This window comes from Botrytis sinoallii (assembly GCF_014898435.1).
Source record: "Botrytis sinoallii strain Bc 23 chromosome Unknown BSIN_034, whole genome shotgun sequence".
Taxonomy (NCBI): Eukaryota; Fungi; Ascomycota; class Leotiomycetes; order Helotiales; family Sclerotiniaceae; genus Botrytis; species Botrytis sinoallii.
Genome location: NW_024066061.1, coordinates 177978 through 191132, shown reverse-complemented (window position 1 = coordinate 191132; position 13155 = coordinate 177978). Strand labels below are relative to the sequence as shown.

The 13155-nt window shown below is 40.8% G+C and overlaps 2 protein-coding genes across 2 annotated transcripts; both read right to left on the bottom strand.

Annotated features, from left to right (window-relative positions):
• Positions 1-400: 400 nt before the first annotated feature.
• On the bottom strand, positions 401-3366 carry EAF02_011647 (uncharacterized protein; the record flags this gene model as incomplete). Its single annotated transcript, XM_038907694.1, has 6 exons — positions 401-713; positions 772-1713; positions 1777-1887; positions 1943-2172; positions 2295-2991; positions 3040-3366. The coding sequence occupies 6 exons, from the start codon at positions 3364-3366 to the stop codon at positions 603-605; spliced, it is 2418 nt and encodes an 805-aa protein (XP_038752511.1). The 3' UTR covers positions 401-602.
• Positions 3367-4058: 692 nt separating this feature from the next.
• On the bottom strand, positions 4059-5195 carry EAF02_011646 (uncharacterized protein; the record flags this gene model as incomplete). The annotated part of the gene is made up of 1 exon (XM_038907693.1): positions 4059-5195. The coding sequence occupies one exon, from the start codon at positions 5193-5195 to the stop codon at positions 4059-4061; it is 1137 nt and encodes a 378-aa protein (XP_038752510.1).
• Positions 5196-13155: the final 7960 nt, after the last annotated feature.

Genomic DNA, 13155 nt, shown 5'->3' with positions numbered 1-13155 from the left:
GAGCTCACGATTTGCATGGAGTCAGCGAACCGAGTTACATAATCCGAATGGTGTTATTCACCGGCTTGCACAATTGAATGCATATGATCATATCAATGATTTCGAAATCGGTGATTCCGGGTGGAAACCCTCCAGCTTGCGATTAGTTAGCCATGTTCCGCAATCCCTAAAGAGAAGTATGAAATATACAAAAGCCGGAGGTACTGAGAATATCCATTCTCTAGATGATTTAGGCCGTTTCTTATTACTACTTTTCCAGCAAGGTTTTCGATCACAACTTGTATGCGTCTGGAAATTTATCAAAAACTTTTGATTACACATAGGGTGACCATACTTCGACAGCTCATGATGGTCTTAGACATTCATGTCGCTAGCAATAGGCCATTTAATACTCAACTGATCTGTTTGCATTAAACAATTAGACTAAGTCTTTATTATAAACAAGTATTCCTATTCTTCGTTGACTTTTTAGGTAGTGTATCAATATTCGTCAACACACCAGATTAAGTTTCTCCACTTGTAGTTTCCATCCTGTCAACTCGGGTTACCATATGATGCATCCGAAATCTGAGGCCATTGCGAGGAATACACAAGCACTTCTTCTATCCCCAGGTTCCTTTTGGTGGCCCAAAAATCTCCCCAGTGCCCACCTTTCTCTGCACTGCTGTCTCAAGATAGTCCATTGTATTCCTTGGTGAGCTATTTCCCCACCACTAAATTATAATTAGCCTTTCACTCCAATCCAATATAACTGGGACGAGATTAACTCACATCAGGAAATCCCGTTCCCGTCAAATTCAAAGCTGCGATAATAACAATCGTGCAGATCGCCAATCCAGCATCTAGCCCCGCACTCGTGATATAATTGAACCGCATCCACCATCCTCTCCATCGATTCTTGATATATTTCTGAAAGATGAAACCATACAGACACCAACTTAAGTAGTTTAGTGGTGTAGCAGGTGGTAGTTCTGACATACCACCGAAGAATATCGGGGCGCTGAAAAATCGTACTTTCGACTTCGGGAAAGCTCGTGCGAGGAAATATATGATGAAGGGAAGAAGTGCACCTGCTAGCCAGAAATACTGGAGAGAGCCATAGATAGCTCCAGAGCTAAAGATGCGTTGAGGACCAATCAATCCAAAGATTACGCTAGCGTTAAAGAAGACTCTCGGACCAGGGCAGGTAAAATTATTCTTCTGGTCGCTGGTGCATATACCTTCAATATGACCCAACGCCCACTCCAAAACACCCAATTGAACAAAGCAACTCCAAATCGTTGCTACCAATTGGCCCCAAAAGACTGGTCTCTGAGGGATCTTGAGGTAATGAGCGAGTTTCAGATCGGATAAGAAAGCATGTGCTTGATTCATAGTAATGTATCCGTATGTTTTGAACAGCATGAGAGCAATTGGACGACCAGGAAGCATATATCCTAGTATATATTCAGTGAAGACATTGAGACCGAGATGTATATTGGTTGTCGCATAGATTATACCAATTGGTATGGTCCAAACCATAGAAATTATGAGTGCGATGATTAATGCCCACCATGTCAAATGCGTAGGATATGCGCACACAGCTGCAAGGGCCATAGCCATCATCACGAGGAAGAAGACGATATACCACCATCCGGGCACGGGTTTATATTTGCGCATCATTTTGGTATGGTTATCGTCTAGGCTTCCGCGGATAGCACGAGCGAGTATCCACTGAGAGATATGATGTTAGTTTGTGTAGCAAATCGGGCCTAAAATCGGGAAGCTTATACTTACGATCTCTTTACCATGAAACAAGATAGTATGGAATATTACTGCAGCAATAGCAGCGAAAGAAAGACCATACGACAGGCTGAAGGTAGTCGAAAGAAATAAGGGTGAATATTCCTATAATGAAGTCAGCGTCCGCTTACCCCTTGTCATTAAGCGAGAGAACACGTACCTTATACTTCTCAATATCAAGTGTGTACTCTGGAGTTAGAATCTTGGTAACATTGTAATGTTTACCAGTATTATCATAACTGTTCGAATCAGAAATAGGTAACCATTCAGCATACCAGTGTCCTGAGAAATGAATCCCAGCCGTCACAATCATGAACCAAAAGACAGTACCAATAGCCGTGTTAGCAATGGCAAACCAAGGTGGAATGAGTGGGGACTGGAGGTTGTATCCTAGAAATCAGTGAGTAGGTATTCGATCAACAATCCTAAACTCGGGGTAATAAGTTACCCGTGATCTGAGTCCAATCAAAAGTAATAGGGATAATGGAAATACCCGTCCAACCACCAAAAACCTGATTGAGAACAACATTGTTCGGTCGAATCCACGTAACAAAAGAAAAAAACGCTCAAAAACTGTGCGATATAGCCTGGAAACCAATACCAGACAAAAGATCCAATAAAGACATAGAAGAAATATCTATATCTAGCTATGGACCAACCATTCGACTTAGCAGGATCTGTTTTGCTATGGTCATGTAAGGCATAAATGAAAGAAGTGCTAACGAGATTCTGCGGCCAGATCATAGAAGCGGGCTCAACTAGAAACTTCCGCATCATACCTGCAATCCCAAACCCAATACATTGTGTGGAGAGTGCAAGTAGGATGTTAAAGCCCCAACCAAAGTTTTGTCCATAGAATCCTCTTTGGGCAGTCAGTGTATCAGTAAAATATGCCACCCCTTGACCAAATGCGGCATTGGCCATGATTACAATGAGACCATGTTCCTTCATGTTGAATTTCCCTGGACTAAGATTCCACTTTACTCCAAAGGTGCTGTAGGTCCGGTCTGGAAAGATCATTGTCCAGCCTACCCCCAGAGGATATGCGACCATTTGTACGACGATGGACGTGATTGTCAAAGAAGGAGCTCGGAGTGAAAAAAGAGAGTTCAGACCAGATGCAATGGTATTGAGAACGAGTCCGATTACCCATGCTCGAATCGTGTTACATGGAAGATCTTCGTCATAATTCCTAACCGCTGCACGAACCTATTCTCAAGTCAATTGAAATAGCAAACAAGAATCGCATCGCCTCACCTCAGGATATGGCGAGTTCTCAAAGACCTCATCATAGATTCTTCCTTCAGCATTACCGTCTCGCCTATTGATGGCGTCATCGATTTCTTCTAGTTGATCTTGGCCTAGGTTTGGATCCCATCTGTGAAGTTGCTCGAATGCGGTCAATTTGCGATTCGTTTCTGCCTCTTGTATGTCACGAGCAGTTGACACCGCGTCATCCTTCTCTTCTGCCCTTCCGATGGTATCTGGTGGAGTACGTGATTCTGCAATAGAGTCATCCTGTGAAGGAATACTGCCTGGAACAACAGGATCCCGAGCTCGGAATCTCTTGAAAACTCCAGCCATGATGATATGTCCGGGAAATACAGATCAAGCAAAAGGGTGCAACACGAAGAATAGAATAGAAATGAGTTTGAATTCAGAATGGAGGTACATATTTAAAGAACTGTCTACAGGCCACAAACCCTCCTGATAAGCTATGTCAGAACATACCCCCTCTACAATGCAAGATAACAAGTGATAACGATTATTTTCATGTATCCAACAAGAGAACTACAGAGGCCCGCTATGCAAAACCGCGATAGGCAGGTATTCCCATTTCAAACCCTTGACAATAAGAAAATATCCAACTGCCGTGCAATATTGTACATATGTTGTACCTGACCATTAACCAATCAGAACACAAGATTTTCTGCGTATCGAGCATGACCCCGCATGTTCAACCGGGTGGACGATAAGAGCTTCTTTATCGAGAATTTATTATCTTTAGAGGGTCAATCGATAATGATGTGCAGTAAGATGATACCGGATTTTATGTTTGTATGTGTAGAAGTCATAAAGTATATCTATACTGTTTTGACGAGTTGTATTCTCGGGCGAACCACCACGGCTAGTACGGCAAGCTTGATCACTGTGTGGGGACTATGAGCCGAGTTCTTTTCCAACATCCTCCCTGATTTTAGAAATCTCTTTTGATCCAATCATCAAAATTTGGGCAATCTGTTCCGGAAACTTTAATGGAAGCAAAACAACATGGATCAAAGATCTGTTCTATATATCTGTCGTACTTCAATTCCAACCCCCGTTGCTGCACTTAATCTATCGAGAGACAGTCGCATAGTGCGATCAAGTTTGTGTGGATCTCGGGTGGGAGCAGAGTCAAATTCCTGATAGTCATACATCAGTAGAAAGCGAATGCTTCGAAGATCAGGTGTTGAGGTTTTCCAAGCACCCAACCAAGATTGAATTGCCATGAATACAACGTCATAATTAACAAAGTTTTGCCAGTCTAGTTCTTTATCATCGGTGAGAGTGAAAACCTCGATATTCTTAGGCACAATGCGTTCAAATTGTAAAGTCTGGCCAACTCGAGGAAAATCGCGAAGTCGATGCCTTGAGACAGATCCAAGCAGAAATTCTAAATTAATCTCAAGTCTCTTCAAGGGTGTGAAACTTACGAGTGCGCCTAATGATCCTCGGACTTCGACCCAAGGAGAATGCACATTAACCACTTCATTTTCAGCGGAGATAGTGAGGTCAGTTAAGGTATCTCGAACGAGCCGCAATGCCATGATGATAACGTCGTATCGAATCTCAGCTTCAGAATTACCATAGTGATGCCATCTCCAGCGCAGAGTTTTGAGTCTAGTCGTAACACTTAGGATCTGATGAAGCATCCCAACCTGTACCATGTCAAGATCTAGTGACGTAACGGTTGATGCTACGAGTCTTGAATCTGGACTCCAGTAAAGATCTGCATCTATTGCAGCCGATAGACAAACAATGTTTGGAAAACAGAGGAACTCAAGGATGTTTTCTGGGTTGAAAGTTCTGCGTCTAAATCGACCTATGGTGGTCCGTTTGAAGGTCACATGTTGAAGTCGTTCAAAAGAGGCAATTTTGAAATTGCAATCTTGGGAGACGGTCGATCTGAGAACCAAGCCAACGATTTCACTGCTATGCAAAAAATTCGGATTCAATCGAAAGTATATCAGATTCGGGAGTTTACACAGTAAGATGGCGACGAAAGCGTCCATATTTCTGTTGCGCAATTCGCTGATCCAAATATCTTCTCCATAATCAATTTTGAAGGTCTTGATGACTTCAATCAATTGTTCGAGGTCGGTTTCATCCACGGTGAGTCTAATATCACGAATTGTGGCAATGCTACGCATAGATTCGCCACCGCTTCTACCGAGCGTGAGACCTTTCACACGAATCGCTAGGTGGGGCCTCGAGAGCACATTTTGATGAGTGAAATGATTCGGGGCGGTCTCCAATGTTTCCTCCAATTCAATTGAATCTCAGAGTACAAGAACGGCTCGGTAATCTCATTCAAAATCTTGCATGCCCAGAATAAACCGTAGAAATGTTCGGCGGAGAGAAACTGAAAGATCATGCAATGAATTCGGTGGGACAACGAAGGAGCCCAGGAGCTTGGAAGACAGCTTTCATGTCTATAGTTGGAGGCCTTGACGAAGATGTTGCTTCGACGAAGATGAGTGTGAGATCAAGCTGTTTTGGATAGAGAGAGGTCCAGAGATGAAATTCGTCGCGGAGATGTAATGCTGATATCGCAATTCGCAAATAAACACAATTTAGATGTGCAATAATCTTACAGGGAGACTACATTCTACTAGTAAAATTTCCATTCTGGAAGGTGTGCTTATCTAGATGGTTACAGTATTTGAAGCTATGAAACTACGAAACTACTCTTTCAGATGGAAGGTGTCACTCATCTTCGATTCGGACCAAAACACACAGCAACCACCTTCCCACCATAAACCTTGATATTTGGATCTTCTCTGAAAGTGAGAACTTATTGTAGGAAGTTAAAAATAGGAATTTCGCATACGGCTTCGATGTTGTCCCCGTCATACTAGACATCATATGTATTGTAAGAGAGGACAATTTCTCGAAGAACTTTCGTAGGCCCATGTAATATTTGCTAATTCTTACCAAACAGAAACACTTTGTTCAGAATAGTGTATTCTCAAATAAAACATATTTGAAAAATCTGTCAGCTTGAAAGCTGCACTGCAGGCATATCAACGGACGAAAAGATCAACACATTTTCTGACACACCGGATTACCGCCTGGCTACCAAACTTTGCCAGATTTTGAATGTTCAATTGCTTTCAAACACCGAGATGTTCTCAATTCTTTTATTCCTTTTCCAACTCCAATTTAAAATTGAAAATTCCAGATTTCTGGGTCACGGTCTTCACTGTTAGACCCTCTCGGTTTCAACAATAATTGAAGCTACGTTGAGAAAAACACCTCGCAAGAACTCAGCCAGAAATATGTAGTGAATGCGATCGAAGACATCTTGATTTCAGATGCTTGTTATGTACATGGGAGATACTATGACTAGTATGATAGAAGACGACCTTCACGAGATATCGGAAGATCAATGAAAATATCAGGATGTTGAGTGTGATTAAAGGACCAGAATCGTGAACCACAATGTACGTCTAGAACAACAGTTTATTTGAAAACTTCATGTAAAGCAACGAACCCTCCTTATTGCTCACTGATAATTAACCCACTGAAGAATTTACCAGATGACATTAAGAGACCCAGGTACCAAAAAAATTGCTCCAAGATCAAATTCATCATTCAAAAAAATAGTGAAAGAAAGAACCCATGTTGAGCCCTTTGAAAGTATTACACAATCGTAAGAAATAAACTGATCAAGAATTATCGCTGATATCAAAGGGCAAGCAGGACTCAATGCCATCAATTGCCATCTCCCTAACCGATGATAAGTACTCCGCTACTCAACTCTGACGAAATAATTATTCCCCTAAAAATGTAAAAATGCATTTGGCTCCAAATGAACATCGCGCACTATTACTCAGCGAAATCACTGCTCTTAATCCTTTTGATCGCTCGACCAAACTTAACAAGCATATGTATTTCCCTCCATATGTGCCATTAGTCAAAAAAGCGCCACGAGATCAAAAGTCACAGATCGAGTATATTCACGAGTCATTGTTGATGTAGAAAGAAGGACAGGAAGAGTATTTGCAGCACAGTATGTTCTCCATGTATGTCACGCATACATCTTTCTGTAAATGATTGGGTATGGTGAAAGATAAAAAGGATTGCCGACTTTCAAGTCACAAATCGGTTACGCGCTTAAATTTCTTACTCGAGTTTGACGCTATTGAATATACTACACTATCGCACCGATTTCAAGAGGAGGATGCTACATCTGAGGTCACGTGTAAGTCTTCAGATTTCTTTAAAGGGGTACAGTTTCGAAAGCAACACTAACCATAATTAGCAGCACCCATAACTGATAGCAAGCCCTACAATAAAACCCATCTTCATCCTTCTAGATCTCCGCCCCCCTGGCTCGTAACGCTGCCAAAGTACGTCATGTGTAGTTACACCCAGCGACTCCACAACCCATCATCGTATATAGCGTTTAGCAGCAGAACCTCAAGACTCCACTCCACATCCATCAACATCAACATCAGCATCTATATTTCCCGCAAAGACGAGACACTAACTAAATATCCGCAAACTACTAGCCGTCGAACAAATAGAAGAGAAGCAACATGACGAAACAAAACAAAGTTTGGATAAAAGCAAGGAAGATAGAAAACTTTATTCGAGAAAGATAGATAAACAGCGAGATAGTGAGATAGAGGAATGGAATGTAAGACAGTGAACATCAAAGCGCGATAAGGAAATCAAGAACTCTCTTTTTATTTCCCTTTTGTATCATGCATGGAATCACATTAGTATGTGATTAGATGCTTCCCCGCAGATGAGATATCTCCCTTGCGTACGATGTATTTAGAAAATTCCGTTGCAAACACTAGAAGGAAGTGGAGTTGGTATTGAAAAGGGGTTGAGCTTTTCCTCTCCAGGATTCTCGATAGCGAGGGTACGAGGGTACGTATAGAAGACATTTGATCGCTCCATCTTCTAGAAGGAACATTATATCTCTTATCAGCGGAACGATGTATCCGTCCCTTCATGCTTACTTCCAGAACCTATCTATCCAATCCTCATATCTCCAATTCTCTCGGCCGAGAAGCCGGCCAAGAAATCGGATGCGGATCAACTGATCCGGAGGGTAGCCGAGCGGGAGCGGGTTGCTGACCGGTATTCATGTTTGACATCAAGATCACATCATAGCGTTAACTGCATACGACCGCACGAACATGATACGATGTTATATACACACATAGCTCTAGCAAGTGTGATATATACTTGAAGGATGAATCGAAGTGTAATTTTACAGTTTTACGGATGCGGAGGATAAATGAATATGTGAATGATGATTCATCTACGTACAACAGCCTTTACCTAAACCATTCTCAGGACGGTTATTTCATGTGATCGGTACATGTTTGTGCGTGCGCTCCAGGGTTCAAAGAGGGAATCAACGGAGATGGAAACGCAGAGATTGAACTCGGTCATGGGTGACTATGACAAGGCTCGGGTAAAATTCTATTTCTGAGAGTCCGTGTGGGTGTATTTGTGGATGTGGATGTAAAGGAGAGCGCCAATCCATCGATTCGCAATACATACTCTGTTTCTGGGATATACATCATTATCCATTCTTACCTCCCGTCGTACATATGCTGTACCCATCAGCAAGCCCAAAATTTCCTTCCCTTCCTAAGGTTTCCTTTGCAACTCCTCCAATAATCAGCCACACAATTTCCAAACCTGCCACCCATACCCAAGAAATCGGGAGGGATCAAGGAACTTATATCGAACACTATCCCATGCCATCCTACCCATCCATCCACACCTCGCAAACAAAATAATCCTGCGGCGTGGATATTCGTGCATACCCTATCCTAACCATCTATATCACTGCTTGTTATATACCTCTCTACCTACCTATTACCTACATATCCGTACGCCTTAAATTCCTCACCGACTTTATCTTGTTTCGGGCTTTTGTACCGGTACTTTCCTTCGTATCTGGGTGTTGGGATTTGGGATTTGGGATTTGGGATTTGGGATTTGGGATTTGAGAGCTGGCATTGTTGCGGTGAAGGGGTTGGGAGGATAGGGATAGAGATTTGGATGATGATAGATGGAGGAATGAGCTGATGAAATGAAATGAGGTGAGTCTTACAATAGGAGGGCGACAAAATGTATCCGGTGGAGTTGGGTATGAGGTATGGAATAGAGAGAATGGGGTGAGATATAGATAAGATATGATAGGAATGGGATGACGGCATGATATCTACCTACCTACAGATATGTATTGAGCTCCCGGCTGACGAGACAATATTACTTTTTGATAGTGATCGACCTGATCTAGGATTTTGATGATAGGGAGACATATAGTGAGGATATTTAGATATGATTTTTGCTTTGATTTCTCATGACATCAATGATAACGATGAAACTAGAGAATTGCTTCATCAAACAACACAACACGATTATACTCACTCACTCCACTATCTCCGACAGTAAACCCAAGTACCTTCCCAGCCAACACATCGAGAGTTTTCACTCTCAAGAATCCTATGTGCGCATACTATGCAATTGAAAGTGATTGAAATTGATACAACAAAATAGGGATGTCCTTCTATCTGTCTATATGGAGCCATCCAGAATCTATTTGCGTGACCATTGCAAATTTATTCGTGGCAAAATAAAAGCGGTGAGATGTGAATAGTTCTTCTATCTGCCTATTAACATCTATATCTTTCTTTATTGCTTAGATATAATTAAGATTTACATCGATTGATTCTTGTATATAAAATTACATACAAATACTCCTATCAATATAAACTCAAGCTATCTATGCTAAGCGGATAATAATATATGTCACGGAATTCACTGTATAGTATAACCCTACGATATTAATCCTAGTATTTTTTCTGAGTACTTATTCCTATAATTACTAAAACTATTTCATTCAGTTTATTTGTATATCCTATATATCTAATTAGACAACTCCATTGCCTGATCAGGGTATATAGAGCAAATATGATCCTTATAATTACACTTCAAGTGAATTTAGTTTATAATCATTCTATATACCTATCTCCTGATCAAAGTGACCATTAGACATAGCTATTACCTCCGTGATAATATAGTATTAATCTATCTAGATACATAGTTTATAGGAGACTAAATAACGTATATAGAACTCTTTATTATATTCTCAAAGATTATTTATTAAGTATCTACTCTCTACAAAAAGAAGGGGAAAGAAGGAGATTTATTATTTTTTTATACTAATTATTATATATCTAACTTAAGAGCCCTCTATTAATATATATTAATATTCATCTCATAATCTTATCTAGTCTATTAATAATCACATCTTTAATACTCATCTATTAATCTATCTCTACTATTCAGTCCTCAAAACATCTCCTAAAAAAAACGAGCTAAATTCTCCCTCCCAGTAAATATTAAATTTCAACATTTATTTCAAATAGCAAAAAGCAAAAAAACAAAACAAAAAAAAACGATATGATTGTACGCACGAGACATATACCTAATACTAAACAACCCCCATTCATTCATTCATTCACCCAGCCGTTTTGCTGAAGAAAAAATCCCGGAGGAGGCGTTTGTCGTGGGTTAGGTATATACGGGACCTAGTAATCTTATACTAACTATATGTGGTATATGTATGTATTATATAAGCGGAGGAGGAGATTTATTATAATTTTATAATTTTATAGTGTGTATTAGACACATATATACATACTAGGTAGATACTAGGTAGTCAGGATATATACATACATACATAGATAATAAAACCCAAGTCCCGATAATATCAGAAGATTCGATATATACCTATTCCGTGCGTGCTCAAGGTAGGTAGGTATCTACCGTTGGCGTAACGCGTCCGTTTGAGTTCGATGAGTAAGAAGTGGGATGGGAGGGAGAGAGCGAGGGCGGAAGGGGAGTGTGTGTGTGTCTTGATTGGGATTTGTTGGGGGTTTGTTGTACAGCATAGATGGATGGATAGATGAGGGCGTCGGGTGTGGGAGTGTTTTGTGTGTTTTTGCTGCATATCTACCTGATGACTTGATTGATGACTTGGATCATGGATGGAATTTGAGTTTCATTGATGCTTATTTTTGGCTTGGATTTGTAATTTGTGATTTTTGATTTTTGGGGGATGTTTGAATTGAATACGAGTAGAACAAGACAATATTATTACTACTTTGTACTGATCCTTCTTTCGTGTACTTCGTAGTATGAATACAAAGGTTAGTAGCACCTCTACATATGCACATCGTTTGTCTTCCCCGGACATCAGAAGATGTGAGTCAGAATGTCGTTTAAAGTACGTACTAGGTATGATATGTGATTGATGATCTTGAGGTCGATGTTTCCGGAATCTAGCAGGTGGCGGGCAGATGGCAGGCGTAACGAGAGGTGTCAGTCAAGATTGAGAGATGTCATTATGGATAGAAATTTCGATTCGATAAGATTATACAAATGGTCCGAGAACAACACCAAGAACCTAAGGACCTAAGATATACCTACTATATCTGAACCCACCGGACTGTATCCTCATTCCTACTCTAGTTGGACTCCGAGATCCTTCGGTTGGTCGGCCGGTAGTGAAGCATCAAAAGTAGCTAGGTATTTCTGACAATCGTATCCATCCATACTGGCTGAGGCTGGACTAATCATGGAAGGGCCGAGAGAAGAAGGCAAAGGCTGACGAAGGGAAATGAGACCTTGGCGTAGACGCAAGTCATTTGCAGTAAACCATTCTAGGACTCCGTAATGGTAACGCATTCTAATACATTTCTGTAACCCTTCTCGTAACGATTGTTGCCTAGGATGATATAATTATTTTCACTGGTCAACTCCCCTTTGCGTACTTGGCTCGTTGGAGGAAAGACAGCTCCATCGGTTTTTGAAAGTGTTACCAAATAATACTCCATATTTACCTAATTGTTGATGGTCTCGGGGAAAAAAACTCTCCACATCATGTACGGAGTGTGTGTTTCTGTGCTCTGTACCCATTTTGCGTTCAATCTATTCAAATTCTCTTTCTTTGCGGCCCGGCTTGATCTTTGAAGAGGTTATTTTGAATTTAGATTGTTTTAAAGTGGTGTTGATGGAGGAGTTGAACTTACTCGCATGTACGATATTTTGCACCCTCATTCGCATTCCGTAGTGGTATGAGCTTTGAAGAAGGCCAGAAACTTACTCTTGGTATCTGAACTCCCTCTAGTTTTTCATCGGAGTTACTTGTACTAGATGAGGGTCTTTTTTCCTGAAGCCTCCCTTGTTAATTTTCGTATTAACTTTTTGATTAATTTGAAGGAGGGGAGAGACGAGGAATTTCCTTCTTGTGGATGCATGAATCGAAGCAAAGGAACGGAGTATCGAAGCAGAAAATTCTATTCGTATCCCGATACAATACATGAAAGATTTATTTGTACGGACCATCAGGTTAGCAGATATGGTATGCACTTTGAATATTGGAATTTGCCTAGCAACCAATGACCACAGATATATATCCATTGAACCTGGCATGGATAAGAATTATGAGGACATCACTTGCAGAGTACCTAATCCAAAAGCTTATGAGAATGTTAGAACGCTTTGCCAAGTAAAATGGAAGTAAGTGCAGTCAGTGTGCACAAGCGCAAGCACGTACAAGCCTATAAGGCGAGGCAAGGCGAAGGAACTAAGGAACTAGAGATTAGAAAAGAGGATGGTCGATTTCTTTAAATGGATCTGAATTTGAAGTGTGATCAAGGAAAAGCCTGGAATGTGCGAACTGATAAGTCTAGATTGGGAGGCCAGTTCTTGTTCCTCCCCCCCTCTCTATTTGGTGTGTGGTGTGGTATGAGAGTAAATCTTGATTGTTTGACTTCCTTCTAGGTTGTATTGCTTGACCGCTTCTTCCGGAAATTCCTGATTGATATCGAGGGAGGAGATGGAAGGCATAGGTATGGACGAGGGAGTTTGCTGACAGAACATACCATGAGTGAGTGAATGAGTGAGTGAGTAGCTGTTTGAATGGCATCTGAGTCGTCAGTCAAATTCCACGACATATATTTATATATATCCCTAGTGATCAACAATATAGCCAAATGTGTTTTATACCAGAAGATCTAGTCAAGTTTAAGATAGATCCGAGAACTTGCGGCTAAATAATAAGATGAAAGG